General features: G+C 39.8%; 1 protein-coding gene across 10 annotated transcripts in view; it reads left to right on the forward strand.

Annotated features, from left to right (window-relative positions):
• LOC109048680 (band 4.1-like protein 1) overlaps positions 1 to 20,142 on the forward strand; it is a 240,614-nt gene that overhangs the window by 103,481 nt on the left and 116,991 nt on the right. For 9 of the 10 annotated variants that reach the window (XM_042733367.1, XM_042733365.1, XM_042733366.1 and 6 more), the window contains exon 4: positions 15,217 to 15,321. In XM_042733367.1, coding sequence (XP_042589301.1) covers positions 15,217 to 15,321 — 105 coding nt within the window. Of the gene's footprint in view, positions 1 to 15,216; positions 15,350 to 20,142 lie in introns of those variants that run through there. The other variant, XM_042733369.1, reaches the window with a different exon arrangement.

Here is a 20,142-nt window from a genome sequence, read left to right on the forward strand (position 1 = left end):
ACTACTATGGTGACAAAGACTGCCAGAGCCCGCCAGAATGGGCAGGGCATCTGGCTTTATAAGCCATATATGACTTCGCCATAAGATCTGCAGATTTCTTCTCCTTCAGTAACGTCAACGTTCTTCGGTGATCTATGAGACTCTAAGCCTCTCACCTTAGAAACGCCTTCAGAGCGGATCCAGCTGAACCAGCGACCTTCTGCTCAGCTGATTCGCTGTTTCTCCGCCACCTTCAGTGTTCCAGCAATAGCAGTCTCTTCTTAAAGAGCAAAATTTCTAGCGACGTTGTTGCAAATGTCACGCTACAAGTGTGGCTCATGCAGGGAATGAGGCAGCCCCGCTCTCCTGTTTCTCCTCTCTGAGAGCCTCGGAGAGAGAAACAGCAAAGTCTGGGATCTAAGCAACCCGGTCTCAGTGATCTCATGCCGACACAGCCTGTGTGCTCGCTCTCCCCACTGCCCTTCGATCCATGTCTTAGACATTACATTGAGCAGCTCTATCCTCCTAGGTGAAACGGAGGAGAACGCTGTCACTGGCAGCTTTGCATTTGTGTGTGTGTCACTAAGGCTGTGCTCACAGAGACGGGCTGCTTTGACCTCAAAAGCAATCTGCCCCTGTTCGCTCGGAAGGCAGCCCCTGCTCTCATGTTTCTCTCCTCCTAGTTACCTCAGAGGAAGCAACGGTGAGCTTGCGGGTTGAGCAATCAGGCTTGAGCATTTTCTTGCCAGCAAATATCATGCATGCTTGATCTGCCAGTGTCCCTCGTTACACTGAGCAGCTTAATCCTCCTAGGCAGATCGGAGCAAAATGCTGACAGCTTCGCATTTGTGTGTGCATCGCTGAGCCCTGCCTCCCCTGCTCTTGTGTTTCTCTCCTCCCAGTTAACGCCAGAAATGGCGAACTTGCGGGTATGAGCGATCAGGCTTGAGTGGTATAACGCTGGCAATACCCCCACGTGCATCACTCTCCAAATCACTTTGTATTTGAATGTGCCTCTCGCCTGGGCCACACCCACGCTGAGGCAGTGCTCGCTGAGACAGACCGCTCTCACTCCGAGAGTTTGTCTTGCTCTGCTTTGCTCATGGCTCTGCCCCTCCCCTCTTCTGCTACGAGCAGATCCAAAAGAATGTGCACAGCACTTTTTATCTACCAGTGTTTACACGAAGCTCATCAGTACTCCTCTTCTAATGAGCGGTTTGATCTTTTTAGGCAGAATAAAGGAGAATGCTGTCACTAATGATTATCACTGACAGCTTAAGATTGGATGCGTCTGGGCCACGCTCATGCTGAGGCAGCGCACACAGGGGACTTATTCTTTCGCTGAATCTGAAAGATGCCTACTTTCACATCCAGATAGCCCCCCACCACAGATGATTCTTGAGATTTGCCTTTTGAGGGAGTGACATATCAATACCCAGTCCTTCCATTTGGACTGTCCCTAGTTCCTCTCACTTTTACGAAGTGCATTGATGCAGCTCTTTCCCCGCTGAAACAGATGGGAATCCACATTCTTAATTACCTTGACGACTGGCTTATCTTGGCACAGTTGGAGGATGAGCTACTATTTCACATCCTTCGTCCTCAGCCACTTAGAATGCCTGGGACTCAGGGTCAGTTTTGACAAGTACATGCTGTCCCTCAGCCAGCGGATATTGTTCCTGGGAACAGTTCTCAACTCAGCCCGAATGAGGGCAGTAGTCACGCCAGAATGTGCACTAGTCATTCAGCATTCAGCCTCATTCAAAGCTGGAGCCCTCGCCCTCTCAAGGTATTTCAGAAGATGCTGGTTCTGATGGCCTCTGCATTTCTAGTACTTTTAGCTGGGCCTGCTTCACATGGGGCCCCTTCAGTACTACTGCTTTCAGCAGCCCCTTGGCCCATTCCCCTGAGACGGGACCTCCTCTCTCAGGTGAACAGAATGATATGGCACCCCCAGCCCGAGCTGTGGGCTCTGCATCTCTGACCTCCCCGAGAGGGTGCTAAATATAATATATCAGGCTAAAGCACCCTCTGTGAGATGGCTCTCAGTGAGCCCCACCTGCCTTGAATTCGGGCCCAACAACTCCAAGTTTGTCCTGAAGCCAAGGCATGATTATGTACCTAAACATGCTCTCGACTCTGGTCAAAGCACAGGTAATAGCTCTATTGGGACTTCCTCTGTCCGAGCAGGACCAAGAGCTGAATTTACTCTGCCCCTTCAGGGCAATAAGAATGTACATTGAGCGTTCCATCCCGTTCAGTCAGTCGTAACAGCTTTTTGTATGCTTCTGTGACTGCACCAAAGGGTCTCTGGTCACGAAGCAGTTACTTTCCAAATGGATAATTGACGCTTTCACACTAGCATACTCTTCGTGGGCCTACAATGCCCCATGGGATTAAGAGCGCACTCAACAAGAGGCGTCGCCTCTTCCTGGGCTTGGTGTGTCCATTGCAGAGAATTGTGTGGTGGCCAGCTGGGCCTCGCTGTCCACATTTACCAGGTTTTATAATCTGGATGTCCTTTCTGCTTAAACACTCACTCTGGCCATATGGCAAAACCAGTGCTTAAGGCGTTTGCCTTCTTCACAGTATGCTCTTGGCCCCCACTGGGTTCCAAGGCTGTGCAATTTCTCTTGGAACTCAGTAATATGAACTCAGGAAGACTCCGTAATACACTGAACAAAATTATAGATGCAACACTTGTTTTTGCCCCCATTTCTCATGAGCTGAACTTAAAGATCTAAGAATTTCTATGTACACAAAAGGCCAATTTCTCTCAAATATTGTTCACAAATCTGTCTAAATCTGTGTTGGTGAGCACTTCTCCTTTGCCGAGATAATCCATCCACCTCACAAGTGTGGCATATCAAGATGCTGATTAGACCGCATGATTATTGCACAGGTGTGCCTTAGGCTGGCCACAATAAAAGGCCACTCTAAAATGTGCAGTTTTATCACACAGCACAATGCCACAGATGTCGCAAGTTTTAAGGGAGTGTGCAATTGGCAAGCTGACTGCAGTAATGTCCACCAGAGATGTTGCCCATGAATTGAATGTTCATTTCTCTACCATAAGCCGTCTCCAAAGTTGTTTCAGAGAATTTGGCAGTACATCCAACTGGCCACACAACTGCAGACCACGTGTAACCACACCAGCGCAGGACCTCCACATCCAGCATCTTCATCTCCATCTCCAAAATCGTCTGAGACCTGCCACCCGGACAGCTGGTGCAACAATTGGTTTGCAAACCAAAGAATTTCTGCACAAACTGTCAGAAACCATCTCAGGAAAGCTCATCTGCATGCTCGTCATCCTCATCGGGGTCTCCACCTGACTGCAGTTCATCGTCTTAACCGACCTGAGTGGGCAAATGCTCACATTCGATGGTGTCTGGCATTTTAGAGAGGATGAATCCCAGTTTTCACTGTACAGGGCAGATGGCAGACTGCGTGTATGGTGTTGTGTGGGTGAGCAGTTTGCTGATGTCAACATTGTGGATCGAGTGGCCCATGGTGGAGGTGGGGTTATGGTGTGGGCAGGCCTATCTTATGGACAATGAACACAGGTGCATTTTATTGATGGCATTTTGAATGCACAGAGATACCATGATGATATCCTGAGGCCAATTGTTGTGCCATTCATCCACCTCCATCACCTCATGTTGCAGCATGATAATGCACGGCCCCATGTTGCAAGGATCTGTACACAATTCTTGGAAGCTGAAAACAGTTCTTGCATGGGAAGCATACTCACCGGACATGTCACCCATTGAGCATGTTTTGGATGCTCTGGATTGGCGTATATAATAGCGTGTTCCAGTTCCTGCCAATATCCAGCAACTTCGCACAGCCATTGAAGAGGAGTGGACCAACATTCCACAGGCCACAATCAACAACCTGATCAACTCTATGTAAAGGAGATGTGTTGCACTGTGTGAGGCAAATGGTGGTCAAACCAGATACTGACTGGTTTTCGGACCCCCCAATACAGTAAAACTGCACATTTTAGAGTGGCCTTTTATTGTGGCCAGCCTAAGGCACACCTGTGCAATAATCATGCTGTCTAATCAGCATCTTGATATGCAGTGATGGGCAGTAGCGTCGCTACAAGTAGTGACGCTAGTAGTTTAACTACATTTCTTAGTAGCGTGGTGGTAGCGTCGCTGCTTTCTTAATCAAATAGCTTTTCAATAGCTAAGCTCTTTTTTTGATCAAGTAGCGTGGTAGCGTCAACAAAAGCTGACGTTACATTATCCAAAGCATTTCTGAAACTCAAGCTCAAATCGGAAATATAACTGCTAAGGATCACTGATCCTGGACCAGTAAAAGTGACGCCACCACCACTAAACCTCGTAACGTCATTGGCTCCTCAAACTGTCAGTCAAACCTCATTATTCTTCCCGCCTCTCTCGTGAATGAAGTGCGGCGCGCAGTTTGGAGGATCTTCTTTTGTTTGCAGAATGAAGGTAAATAAAATAACTGTTGATTGAATAAGTACAGCGTTCAATAAGTACAGCGTTCTCTTTACTCAAGAAACACTATATTTATAAAGTCTAATGTTTTTTGTATTTGAGGAGCGGGGAAGAGTGTCTTAGCATTTGTTGTGAAGTCACAGTCAGATAGCTTGTGAGAAGCACTGAATCTTTTATAATATGATACTTTGGCCAAATAACAGAAAAAAAACTGAGTGCCCACATAGCGACAGAAAACTGTACAACCTGCAAGTTCATGATGCCCGTAGATGCCCGTACTGCCTTCGAATGTGGCGTTAATGACGGGGGAAAACATTCGAAACATTCAAAAACTTAGTATTTAAACTTGATTTTGGTTGAAACATTAATAATATAATGAATGACACATGCAACGATGCAAATAAACGTAGCCTAAGTTATTTGTAGGCCTATACATCTGTATGGTAACACTATACAGTACAGTAAGATTTCATTAATGTTAGCTAATGTAACTAACATGAACGTACAATGAACAATACATTTATTACAGTATTTATTCATCTTTGTTAATGAAAATACAGTCATTCATTTGTAGTTCATGTTAGTTCACAGTGCATTAATTAATGACAACAAGCACAGCTTGATTTTAATAATGCATTAGTAAATGTTGAAAGTATTGTTCATTCTTAGTTCGTGTTACCTACACTAGTTAACTAATGTTAACTAATGAACCTTATTGTGAAGGGTTACAATTTACATTTAGTCATTTAGGAGACACTTTTTTCCAAAGCAACTTACAAATGAGCACAATGGAAGAAATCAAAATCAACAAAAGAGCAATGATATATAAGTGCTATAAAAAGTCTCAGTTAGCTTAACGCAGTAGCAAGGTTTTTTTTTTTTAATTTAGAGGCCTTTTTTGCTTTTGTTAATTGTATAATAAATAAAAAGAAAACAAAGATAGAATACAAAAAGATTAGAGAAGCAAGTGTTAGTTTTTTTTTTTTTTTTCTTTAAGTAAACAAGCAGTTAGTAAATAAATAGTTTTTTAGAGTGCAAGTCTTTTATTTCTTGATTCTTGAAGATGGTTAAGACTGATTTTTGTTGCCAAATTGATTTGGAACAGCTGTTGAATAAACAACTAAACTGAACTATTATGCCTCTCTATCTGCTTGACTGACAGTTGTATTGATCACTGAGAGAGCATTGACTTGGTATGATGTTGGTTCAATATAAAAAAGGATTTTTTTTTAAAAGCTAGCTTAGATGTAGTAAACTACTTTTGCCGTGTGTGTTGTAGCTTAGCTTGCTACATTTCACAGGGCTGTAGCTTTAGTGTAGTGAAGCTTCATTTAATGAAGAGTAACTGTTAGCTTAGCTTACTACATTTTCCAAGTAGCTTGCCCAACACTGTTGATATGCCACACCTGAGGTGGATGGATTATCTCGGCAAAGGAGAAGTGCTCACTAACACAGATTTTGTTTAGTGTATGTGTTTTTACATGCTCATGCACTACAAATCATCTTGCACTGTTCCTCAACCAGCTGCTTGACTTATGATGGTTCTCTTTGCACATGTACACTATTGTGTGAAGCATTCGTATAGACTCTATATTTTTCTTTTTCAGTCTATGTATAGGTAAACATTATATAGTATATTCAAAATCTGCCGGTAGGTTAGTTTTTTATGGGTACAGTGTTTATGTGAAGCATTCGTATAGTCTGTATTTTTTAGCTTATGTATAGGTAAACATTTATATATGGTATGGTAAATCTGTCAGTAGGTTAGTTGTGTATAGGTTTATACTGTTTTACTTCATTGTTGTATGTCTGTATTTATGTAGCACCGTGGTCCTGTGAGGCATGACATTTCATTCTACTGTATGTCCACACATGTAGCGGAATGACAATAAAGCTCAACTTGACTTGACTTGAACGATTACTCAGTGCCAGTACGAATGAAGTATCAATAGAGAATGTAATTGGTTACTAACGTAACCTTGGTTCCCTGAGATCATATATATGCTATGGAGCTGCACAACTCACTATTTACACTCAAAACTAAGTCACCTCATCATACTAACAAAACTCATGAACATATGGTGAAGTACCGCTTATATAGCCAGATCCCCCGCCCATTCTGGCGGGGTCTAGCGGGCTTTGTGCAGTTCCACTGCCGAGCCATTGGTTCCTTTTTTAATTCACTGCACAAACCAACGGCTGTGCAGTTATACTGTGTTATTGAAAAGGCTTCAGAATTCTGATGAGTTTTCCCCATAGCATCTTAACAGAAACAGTACTCTCATTTTCAATTGTCTTAGCACAATACACACAATCACAAAGTATCCTTTCCACTACACAAAATACTTGTTTCATCTTTATAATGTTTCATTCACAGTAACTGCCTTTCATAAAGCTCTTACTATCAAACTTTTCATTTGCATGTCTTCTCATTTAGTTTAATACATTTGTTTATTATTTAATCTAACTCATCTTAATGGCAAGGACTGGAATTGCGAACCACTGCTATACTGCCATGTGTCCCAGAGCACAGAGACAAAAACATTAAAACCCATTGTAAACAAGGCATTTGTTGCATCCAGTGGGGACATAATTTTGGATGATAATGACAATACCAGCGGTTCTCAATTCCAGTTCTCGCACCACTCAGCTCTGCATATTTTGCATGTCTCTCTTTAACACACCTGATTCAGATAATCAGCTCGTTAGAAGTGAGCTCCGTGCATGAACTGTGTTCCGACTGACATCGTCCCTACACAGTGTTCATTCCTCCCTACTCCCTGAGCAGGGGAAATCTGTTGACGTTAACTTTACTTCGGAACATTCATTCACGGATTTGCACTGCACAACTTTTTCACACACAAGAAGTCAAGTGACCTTTATTTATATAGCGCTTTTAACAATACAGATTGTGTCAAAGCAACTGTACAGCATTAATTAGGAAAATAGTGTGGCAATAATGCAAAATGACAATAGTAAACACTCATTTTTCAGTTAAAGGCAGTTCATCATGGAACTCAGTGATGTCATCATCCAGCTCAGTTCAGTTTAAATAGTATCTGTGCAATCAAGTCAGCGATATCGCTGGAAATGTAGTGTTCCCAACCAAGCAAGCCAGCAAGGAAACAAAACTCCATTGGTGACAGAATGGAGAAAAAACCTGAGGGTGAGGACTGGAATTGAGAACTGCTGACTTATACTGTCTTTTTGTGGGTTGCGTTGCATCACGCCGCGTAAACATGAAACTATGTCTGCATTTGTGATCTGAGAAATGACAAACAACAAGCGCTACTCTACACTGCTCAAAACTCACGTTTGAATGGTCAGTTAGAATCAGAATCAGAATGAGCTTTATTGCCAGGTATGTTCACACATACGAGGAATTTGTTTTTGTGACAAGCTCCGCAGTGCAACAAAATGACAGCGACAGAACAAAAAACGTAATAAAGAATAATAATAAAAAAAAAAATACAAATAAGTAGGTAAGAAATGACAATATACAAATTGACAATTGTATGGCAGGTATATTACAATGAGCAGTTATGTATGTACAGGTATATTATGTGCAAAAAAAAATTAAGGTACACTAAGTATGTGTGTTAGATAAATAAGTGTATGTGTATATAAATATAAATAGTGTAGTGTGTTCCACAGTTATTATCAAGTGTTCATTAGATGGATTGCCTGAGGGAAGAAACTGTTCCTGTGTCTGGTCGTTCTGGTGCTCAGTGCTCTATAGCGTCGACCAGATGGCAACAGTTCAAAGAGGAAGTGTGCTGGATGTGAGGGGTCCAGAGTGATTTTGCCAGCCTTTTTGCTCATTCTGGATAAGTACAGTTCTTGAATAGAAGGGAGGGTTATACCGCTGATTCTCTCAGCAGTCCGGACTACCCTCTGTAGTCTTCTGAGGTCAGATTTAGAAGCTGAGCTGAACCAGACAGTTACTAAAGTGCAGAGGATGGACTCAATGATGGTGGAGTAGAACGGTTTCAGCAGTTCTTGTGGTAGGTTGAATTTCCTCAGCTGGCGAAGGAAGTACAACCTCTGCTGGGGCATTTCACAATGGAGTCAATGTGAATGTCCCACTTCAGGTCCTGATAGATGGTGGTTCCAAGGAACCTGAATGACTCCACTGCAGTCACAGTGCTGTTCATGATGGTGAGTCGGGGGAGAGCAGGGGGGTTTCTCCTGAAATCCACAATCATCTCCACTGTTTTGAGCGTGTTAAGCTCCAGGTTGTTGAGACTGCACCAGACAGCCAGCTCTTTAACCTCCTGTCTGTAAGCAGACTCGTCACCGTCCTGAATGAGGCCGATGAGTGTGTTGTCGTCTGCAAACTTCAGGAGCTTGACAGAGGGGTCCTTAGACGTGCAATCATTAGTGTACAGGGAGAAGAGCAGTGGGGAGAGAACGCAGCCCTGGGTGTAGGGATTAAGCCTTTTCTTTTAAAGAAGAATCGAATCTAAAGATTTGAATTGCTTTAATTTAACTGATTTCAAATGTAATTACTTCATCAACTGTTTGTTGAACGTAAAATTCAGTATATCCTTCAATTCTGTTTATATTAATTCATGGTGTAAGGGAAACAGGTCAGTTTAGCTCAAAGGGAATCATTTAAGATTTTAAAGGGAATTTGAACAGAATCACTGTTTCACGGCTGATCACCGAAACGGCCAGCGATTCGTTGAACGAGCCGTTTAACATCAAATCTGCACTGGATATTAATATCCAAAGTATAATGAAAACACTATTAATTAGCACAATAACAAGATCGGCAGTATAAGACATTAACTTGTAAGCACAAAACACAAGATACTTCTCTTTTCAATATGAATAAGGCTTTATTAGATAAATCTAAGACATATAAACTAATCTAACACATAAGCACACACACTCACACATTCACACAATTGCAGGAAGATAGAGAGTTATGAAAAAATGAGTTTAAGAGAATGAAAATGTGAAATCCCAAGTTTACAGCAATACGTGAAATTGCATAGACATGAACAACCATCAGTCACTTAATTAACCCTCGCATTGAGTTCCTCAATGAGGTTAAAATTATATTAGATACACCAGTACAGATGAGAGTCTGGAGGTAAAGTTACTTGCGTTGCCTGTGTAACGGGGGTTCCCTTTGTTGTCGTTGAAAAGGGGGTTTCCCGAGGTTGCTGATTGGCTGGAAGTTCAGTAGTGGTTGAAGTGATGTCTTGGGAAGCCAGTGGCACTTGAGGTCAGACTCTGAGGCACAGCGTTACAAAACTTAACTCAGAACACGAAACTCTCGAACGGAAAAGAAAAGAAACTGAATTAAAAGAACAGAAGTAAAGTTTGACGAGACTAGGTGGTATTTCTTCTCATTGTGGCTAAGCAGCAGCAGGTGTGCATGCCGAAGCACGCTGGAACCGTGCTCAAAGAACGCTAAAAGTGATGACTAAAAGCAGCAGCTGAAAAGCCAAAGCTAAAAGCAAAAGCAAAAAGCATGACTAAAAGCTTAAACTACAAGCAAAAGCTAAAAGCAAAATTTGATGGTGTCCTGAGTATTTAAACTGGCCTTTCGGCCACACCTCAAATGTTGTCTTGACCAATTAGATATTGTCTTTGCTCGGGGTGTTGCGATGTTTGTCCTACCCATTCATAAATCATATGTTATGTTATCTTATCAATCACGTGGTCCGAATTTTCCCACTCTTGCAGGGTATAATTTTGGACATGATTCCTATGATAAGAATATGATACATTTGACAAATAACTGATGGTCAGAAACGTTTCAAGCAAGAAGATTCAAACACACACATACTAAACATGAATATGAATACTTAAGCTATTCAATAGTTATTAAAAAGGACATACACAATAAGTGATTAGAAACATGATAGTCAAATGTGTGGATTTCATGTAAATGAATATGGAGTTAAGCAATGGACTGACTGAAAGTCTTTTTTTAGTTCATCTTGGTGCAACTACATCTATAAAAGGCAGATTCTGTGCCATTCTCTGACATAAGGATGTTCTGTGTGAAGACCAGAGGTTAAAAGGTCCCTTTAGGAACTTCAGTCCGGTTCTGCTAGGTGGGGGGGAAGTCAATCCAACGATCTTGTTTACTCTCATGAGTTTACATGTGATGGTCATGCTGTACATCTCTTTGACCAGCAATCTGGATTACTTGCCCCAAATTTGACAATCTCTTCTCTGAATTGAAATTGTTAATAATTGTTCTAATGGTGTTAATGTTGAAAGCTGTTCTGTGAAAGAGTTGGTTGGTTATCTTGCTTCAGACTGTGGTGCTAGGAGTTGATTTACAACATCCTGTTGCCTTTCTGAGGAATTCAGCTCCTCATGTTTCAACCATGGTTCTGATCGAATCTTTAATTTGTCTGGTTCGGGTTTGATACGCTACAATGGACAATGAGAATACACACAGAATGATAATTTATAAGCTACGAGCTAGGTAGCGCAGGATCTGGGCATACATACATACACACTGTGATAAAGTGAGGTATGTAACTCTCAATTCAAAGAACTAAACAATGGGTTTTGTTTTCAAGATAATTTTATTCACGGTTTTGTCTCATACATGTGTCAAATGGAGGGTGCACATTCCATTGTGACTCATGTTTGTCAGTCTTGACAGCCTTCTGTGCCTGTAAATAAGAAAAGGTGAATGAAAATAAGACAAATAATGGTTTGTTTGTTAATGGTGATTCTCTTTGTCTTACCTTCTTCCTGGAACTTCCTAAAGGGAGGGGCCCACGAACAGGAAGCTTAACTTATACCATCCCAAAGGAGGAGGAGATCGGGCATTGAGAATGTTGAATGATATTGCATTGAATACATGTCTTTTGGGATTCTCATTGGTTTTCGTGGTGAAAATGGAGCTGGATAAAGAAGATGCTAATATTCATATTGGAAGGTTGATGTTAAATATGATCTCATAAATAAGCTATGCAGATTGCAATTGAAATAGCCCTGCCATTTGTAGGTTTGAATTTGAGGGGAGGAGCCTTGACTATAAAGAGTCTAATTGGTTGTACACGGGGGGGGGGGTGTTGGGGGGGGGGGTGTTGGGGGGGGGGGGGGGGGGGGTTGTGGGGGGGGACTGAATGTGACTGTTGGGCCAGTAGCCAACCTGTTTGATGTTTCTCATGTAAATACTATTTTGTTTTGTTTTTGTTTTTTCCTTTTACTTTTGTTTGTTCTTCTTGTATTGGAATTTTGATGGATGGAACCTGGTTACACTGTTTGGAGCATGCCCTGACAAGAGAATTAAATCACCTTTAAGAAACTTCAGAGTTTTTACCTTTTCATGCTGCCTGCCTAGCCACTGCTAAAGACTTCCTTACAACACACACACACACACAGTTACTGAAGATAACGGATTTGAATGAAGTCCCAGGAGTAAGTTATTCGTTAGATCGCACCAAGAAAAACACAAAAGCAGAGATGTGTCTTATCTTTACTACTTAAGATCAATTTGTACTTATTTCAGCAAGAAATGAAGTTTGTTTGTTTTACTTGCATTTGTGCTGAAAAGAAGAGTTGGAGTTCGCTTGTTGCCTTGTCTCAGGGAATCCCTGCGCCTCGGATTGGTTGCAGATCTGGTTTGGTTGATGACGACTTTTGGGAAAACCCTCCTGGTGATTGGTTGGTTGCCTGGTTACGTAGAGCTTTGGAAATTCTTCGGAAGAATTTCGCTGTTTGCAAGACTTCAAAGATTCTTGGCAGTCACAAAGTTTCAATGGAGTGTTTTGAGTTCTGGATGACAAGAACGCTAGAAGCGTGTTGAAGTAGGTAGTTCAAGCCATGTTGAAGATGGAAGCGCAGCACACTGAATTAGTCCAGGCATTGGGGTTTTATCCAAGCAGATTTGGTCCATCCCACGACACGATCTTCCAATGGGATGCTGTTGCAGAGCTTAGACATGCCCCGTACTGTTTCTCTTTGTACATTGCTTTAACATCATGCGACATCGTCATGTGAGATGAACTCCATTGTGGAACTTTGGTTAATACCTTACAAAGTGTCATAATATGCACACAATACAGGATTTGGACATTTCATTCACTCCAAGTTTAAGCAAATAACGTGAGCTTTCGTTCAACACCGAACACAATACATCTTTCTCACACATACATTACTAACCTTACCAACTAAAAAAATGATTACACTAAGGCATAGAGATCTAATGCGTAATGCATCAATTAAGATGTCATAATAAAAAATAAAAAAAACAAACACAAACAAAAAGCAAACCAATTCAATATACACGAATAAAATAAACCCTTTAGATTTACAAAAAAAATTGATTTGAGTATGTTTATTGTAAAGTTCAGTTCGTAGAAAGAGTCACAAGCAGCAGGAAGCAGAGTCATGGGACACGCTGTATGGATCCTTTGTGTTGAGGTCCATTAATTAGTAATGATTCTTATGGGGTTGCAGGGGTTTCCATATATTGTGATCATGAGATGCTTCTTGATACACAGGGTCCTTGTATCTTGTGAAAAGAGTTAATTTCATCAACTCTTTTAATTGGAAAACAACACGGCTGACAGGAAACCAACTCGGGATATTGACGTCACATGATTAGCTCATGATTAGTTTTCTGATGAACAGGACAGACGTCGTCTGTTGTGGAATCACGTTATCACTTCTCTTAATGCTGACATACAACTGAGCATTGTTCCCCTTTTAGCTAATCATTAATGGTGTTCAGATTGTGCAGTTTATTTGTGTGCTTGTTCACTAATTTCCTACAGTTCCAAATCCTTTAAATATGTAAATATACTTACAGACTGTGAGTCAGAACAGCCGGCATTGTAGTCTACTCTCCCAGGATCAGGAAACAGTCCTTTATAAAATGCATGCCAAGGGGATGCTTTTTGTGTTTTGTTTTGTTTTTTTAACCAGGGGGATGCCATCCTCCCTCAATGTGAGCCCTGGTTATGGGGACAAAATGTCCCCACAAAGATGGGAATATCTGAAATCCTTGTCCTTGTGGGAGTTTTTTTAATGAGAAAAAACATAATTTTCATAAGCGTAGGGTTAGTGTAGGGGGATGTAATATTTGTACAATATAAAACGCATTGCTCCTATGGAATGTCACTATGATAGGAATGTGTGTGTGGACAAATTGATCCCCAGAAGTGAGCAAAACTTTACAAAATCACCAAAAACCTCTCTTTGAGGACGTCCTCGTTTATAAAACCGTGTTTTGCAATTTGTGAGCATACATCAGGATACAAGGGAAAGAAATTAATCAGATGTATCAGAAGGGAGACAGATGGCATCAAATACAGCATTACATTACACTACATTAGTCCATGTGATACTGTGTAGTCTTTACCATGGTAGAGACTGCTCATTACTATAACTCACCTTTCATCTGATAAGTTCAGTTACAGTATAGATTCAGTCATATGTCATACTGCATTGACAATAAACTGTTCTAGCACCAAACCTTATGGCCATGTCATACATTCATCACACCTTTTGATACAGTAACACACAGTATAAATACATTTACAGACATCATGGATTTTATGTGAGTTATGCAAGCTAGGTAATGTAAGTTTATTTTCTAACATGGCAGTTAGTGCCTCTATTACTATAATTATTTCAGCAAGAAAGGTGATTTGAAACATGTACAGTATCTTGCATTGTTTACTCTTGAATTAACTGATTGTTAAAAGTACTAAGTTGAAAGAAGATCTTACTGTTGTGTTTTGGTGATTAAACCAAATGTCGTCTATACATATCACACTGATCTTGTGTAACAATGATCATGTGGAATGAAAATATGTGCAACTACACTGAAATCATGAGATCAGATTTTGAATGACTAGTGGTGTTAAAAGTGTGATCAGTTTAAAGTTTTGTGCTAATAGTTTTGAAAATGTACACCTTACTAGTACAGGTTTTAAAGAGACAGCACAGATTTTAAAGTGAAACCTGCTAAAGTTTGTCATTGACGTAAATCATAGAACAAAAGAAAAAGAGAAATCCTTGGACTGTTCTAGTCACTTATTAACTTTTATAGCTTGAATAAGGATTAATCTGTATAGTTTATGCATATATATAATATAGTTTATGTGAAGATTAAGGGGTCATATGATGCAATTTCAATTTTACTTTTCTCTCTGAAGTGTGGAGGGTGTATGCTATTTTATTGGAAAATAAACAGTTATTGGAAAATAGAATCTGATATTTTGTTGTTGTTATTGATGTGGTAGGTATTGTTGCTTCTTCGCTTAACAAGCAATAATGACTCGTGACAACTTAGAACTGATTTACTGGAGTTTCAGGGTTTTTTACAGTGACAAATTCACTTTTGCAGCGCACACACACAACGTTGTTCAGTCAGTTCACATCTTCTCAGCACGCTCTCTATCTGAACAGCATTATTGGAAATGTTTTCTTAAAGGGGAACAGCTCAATAAATTACTATATAAAATGTTTCTGTTCTTATTATTGAAAACAATGAATTAAACATTACACTAATCATTTTTGACTAATATTAATCTAATTTAAGTCACAACAGGTACATCTGTTGTAGAAATGCTTATACATTTTTGTAAAATAATATATGTGAAAAGCAACGTGTACTGATGAAGGGAGGGTGGAATTAATCTCTGATTAGGACCAAATCATCAAATAAACCAGTGTCAAAACATCTTATAAACATGGTTATTGTTTGCACTGTCTGCTAATTGCATAATTTATATGTATGTTTTACCCCTACCACATTTGTGTTTTGTTATTTTTGCAGAAACAGTGTAAGGGGCAGGTTCTCCTGGAGCTGGTGTGTGAACATCTAAACTTGTTGGAAAAGGACTATTTCGGATTGACCTTCAGTGATTCTGACAGCCAAAAGGTCAGAGATCTATTCCAATTCATGGCCGGTAAAAAAATTCTATCATTAAATCTCAGACATATTACAGTTTTATCCCACAGAACAGAAGACTCACAAATAATATCTCCGCAAGATCACTTGTATCACAGTTAAATGAGATGTAAGCATAGAATAATAATAATAAGAAGAAGAAGAATAGTTTGCAGATAGGTAAGGAAAATGAACTTAATTCAAGATTCAAGCTAACATCCTTAGACTCAAGCAAACACTTTGTTGTCTCACTGTCCAGCAGCATCAGTCTATGGAAGAAAAATAATGACAAATGTCTTTAAAACAAAAAAAAAGCATGTTGAATTGCACTAACTGAAAAAAATAATGTTTCACATATTTCCAGGGCTTGCATTTTTAGGGGCTGAAATTTAACAGTTGTTTAAGTTGTGAATTTTTTAATTCAGAACATTTCACACACATTTCCATAATTAAAAATCCAATAATTCATATTCACCTTCCAGAATTCACTTCCAAAATATTCAGTCTGTTTAAAAAATATGATGTTTAATATTCAACAGGTTATTTTCAGGCGATTTATGGAAGATTTTCACTTCCACAAATCCAGTGGTTAAAATTCGGCAGAAAATTCAGCATTTCACACCAAGGGACCGCAGAAATAGCAGTTGAGTATCGATGCATGATCTCCTTCTGCTGTTAGTCGCTCACCTGCAGGAGGTGCAAGCAACTGTTGATGAAGACCAAAGCAACAGGTGGATCAAGTCATTCATTCAAAAAAACTGATTTGCAGCAATGGAGCAAGGGTACATAGAAGTTATGATGATCAGGGCCAGTATTAGGGTTGCACGATAAATCGTATGCGATTGTCATGCGCATCTCATCAGTAAAGCTGGTTTTGTGATTAGTAGAAAATCTCCATCATGTGCGTTCAGATGGAGCGGCATTTACTACACAGAGCCGTTATTTACTGACAAGCTATGCAATATTGCGTTCATAATCACAGACCAGTATGTACTGTATATGTGGAAAAACTGATTGTGTGTACTTTTAATTCAACATCTTCGCAGTTACTCGTTTCCCCGAGTAGCAGCTTTCTCTACCACAAAGGAGATTATAATGCTATTTTCCCCGACGCTGATGTACAGAACTAACATTAAATTCTGAGGAGACATATAATGTATTCGGTTGCTTAGTTTTCTTAACTTTGTTTCATGGCTTGTGTGACACTGGCTGTAATACTGGGGTTTCCCTCATATGTCACACTCCAGGATTCCCCAACATTGCCTAAAGCCTGATTTATACTTTTGCGTCTGACCTACATCGTAGCCTCTACACCGTAGGCTATGTGTCGGTTTTCATTTATACGTCGTTTGTGAAAAAAATGTAGTTGACAAAATATTATGACAAAAATTATTTGTCAACGAAATTAACATTGGTTCTAGCAGACCAATCATAGCACTTGCTATCCACATAGAATTAACCCGCCTTTACATTTTTGGAGAGGTGCACATCAGGCTACTCCATAGGCTGCGCGTGCTACACACAGCATATAGCGTAGCTACGGTGTAGGTTCGATGCAGAAGTATAAATTGGTCTTAATGTGTCTTAAACGCGCCTCAGTGAACTAATACAGTCATATAAAAAAGACCTCAGATCTCAGAATACACCTGATGCAAACTATACACAGACAGCTGCTTGTCTACATTTGTGGCGCCACAGAGCCGTGACAGTGTTTGGATTGTGGTGTCTCCGTTACCTACATAAACCTCATTCCATGATGGAGGGAACAGAGATGGTATATCCCTATGCCACAATCTGCAACCATCGCTGGTTGCCAGGGACATTTTCTTGGCTCCTCAGTATAAAACCTGAATGAGTGGATGCACCTATCACCTCTTTATATAGAGGCTCAGCATGCAAAATTCACTAGCCAAATTTCATTGTCGTTTTCTCTTAAAATCAGAGATGATTGGGTCTCCCGAGTAAACCCCTAATGTCAAAACAACATAACATCTCCGTTCCCTCCATTAGGGAACGAGGGTTACATACGTACAGTAGGTGGCCAACCAAAATGCCTAATACCGCCTTGTGTACCGCCGCCGCAGGGCCACGGTGTTAACTAAAAGTCAGTCGCGTGTTAAAGTCGTTTGCGAAACTACCGCCAGGTGGCGCTAAGGGACAGTTTGCAAAGTGACTGCAATTATATTTTGTTTTGTAAAAGGAGATCAAATAACAAAATAAAACAAAAATAACTTTTTATAATATAACATTATAACATCCTTAAAAATCATTAGTGAAAGTGGAGACATTTGCCAAATATAGTAACCCATACTTGGAATTGGTGCTCTGCATTTAACCCATCCAAGTGCACACACACAGCAGTCAGAAGTGAACACAGCGTGAACACACACCCGGAGCAGTGGGCAGCTATATCCAGCACCCGGGGAGCAACTGGGGATTCAGTGCCTTGCTCAAGGGCACTTCAGCCATGGGTATTGAGGGTGGAAGAGAGCGCTATTCATTAACTTCCCTCCCCCACCTACAACTCCTGCCAGCACCGAGACTCGACCCTGTGACCTTCGGGTTACAAGTCCAACTCTCTAACCATTAGGCCACTGCTGCCCCTAAGAAAATTAATTTAAAATGTATTTTTAGAAAGTTAATTTCAAAACGTGAGATAGTCGTATAGGCTGCAGCCTAATGCATCAACAACAAAAAAAGTGCATTTGCTCTTACTGCATGTTATGGTTATTAAACATTTATTATGAAACCATTAAAACTGCACAATTTTCTTATGTTTTGTTAAGGGGATTTCATTTCGATCTACAGGCTAATGAAAGTTTTTGTACGAAAAATCCCGACCTTGGCCATTGGTCCACTGTACAAGCATACATCTCTATGTGTACAAGGCTGAACGTTCATGAGACTTTATTCGCATCGCAATTTTCTCTGACTCACACCATAAAAATAAATAATAATAAAAAAAAACTGAATAAGTTGTGAAAAAAAAAAGGCTAAACCTGCGTCATGAAAAACTAGAAATCGTACAAAAAATGGGATATTAACTTGGAATATAGAGATTACATTTAAGGATGTGTGCATTATGCCATAAAAAATAAAACAATTGAAAAGGTGGCTTGTTGCGTGTTGTAAGACTTCTTACACATGTTTTGGCACTATAGTCACATTAATGTCACAAATTATGAAAGGCTTGAAACTTACATTTAATAATTTGCTTATTCATTTCAGCAGGTCACACATTATTTAATTTAACAAATTTTATTCCCATATACAGAGCCCATGACATGCCGAAAATTATGTCCATGAATTAAGAAGTTTATCACTTTTTATCATTCCTTTGTATTAATTAAAACGTGCTTAAAGAATAATTAATCCATTTTAAATAAATAAATAATACGGTTTCGTATAAAGAATTTCTGGCCATGTGGGAGATTGGGGGAAAACACAAAAAATAAAAAATAAATAAATAAACAAACAAAACAAAACAACACAACACAATACAACCTAAAAAATTTTTCAATTAAATTATTAAAAACAACCCCTGATTCACAACATTCGTTTCCAAACACTGAAATCAGGTAGAGACCTGTACAGGCCTCAAGCATAAGCCCTACAGCAGCCCTTGGCCGACAGCTTACCAGTATCTTCGGCCCAAGTCCGACTGGAGCCCGCATCTCTTTTCTCAGTTCAGTTTTGTTTTTAACTGAAAAGTTATATTTCTCTATTGTTTCATTATTAATTCATTTAGAAAAATGTCTGGAACTTTTTTTTTTTTTTTTTTTAATTCAGAGTTGATCCCGTTTGATCAATTTAGCGTTCTCAAATCATCACGACTTGCTTAAAATAAAATCTGTAGATATAGAACACTTAAAGCATATTACAATGTTAGTTTAAACATTTAAAAGTGCACTGTTAGGCATATACTGTATATAAGTGTTTGTGCAGAGAGTGTGGAAGTTAATGTGCGGAGGCACCAGTGTGATCCTTTCATTCTGTTCTTCATAACATAATAAAATAAACCGGATGCGCTTTCTGCCATCTCTGTCTGCGTGAACATGTAGAGCTTGGGAAATGCAAATCACTAAAAGCAGGTGCAGTTTAGCTTCGCCATGTCCGAAACTGATGGTTTATATTCACAGTAAGCTACATATAAGATTGAATCCATGAAGGGCTAATAATGACAGTAAAACATTAATATTATCGCGCTTTGAACAGGCTGAAACCAAGGCTGCATTTCTCGATAATGATTGATCTTAGCGCTTAAGAGCATTTTCTACGAGTCATTTTACGATCGTTCATTATTGTTTCACATGCGTTTCCCAAAAATGCACTTAACGCAATTGCTCGTAACCGTGGTTTAAGTGCTACTTAGGAGTCGCTATCCGTTAGTCAAGTACAATGAAGAGATGACACATCCTTAACATTACGGACTGTTCTGAAAGCAGAATTTATGCAAACGCGTATATAATGCTTTAAAAACTTTAAGAGATGTTTAGAAGGATTTTAATAGGGCTGCCCCCACATAATATTTTTTTAGATACTAGTAGTAATTTAAGTCATTATTCAACTATTTGCGCATTTCTATTAAATTAACAGTCTAATCCATAATGAGCCATGATATATTCCACGCTCAAGCACACGCATTGAGTTTGCCTCAAAGCACAGGCAGAAGTAACCTAATAATTGTGAAAAAGGAGACATTTTACTTATTTATTAATAAACTAATGTTTTCTTGTTGGCTGCAAGATGACAATCACGGTGCTGACTCTTTCCACATGGACACGCCTTTCAAGAGAAATGCAACCTTCACAG

This window comes from Cyprinus carpio, chromosome B11 (assembly GCF_018340385.1).
Source record: "Cyprinus carpio isolate SPL01 chromosome B11, ASM1834038v1, whole genome shotgun sequence".
NCBI classification, from domain to species: Eukaryota; Metazoa; Chordata; class Actinopteri; order Cypriniformes; family Cyprinidae; genus Cyprinus; species Cyprinus carpio.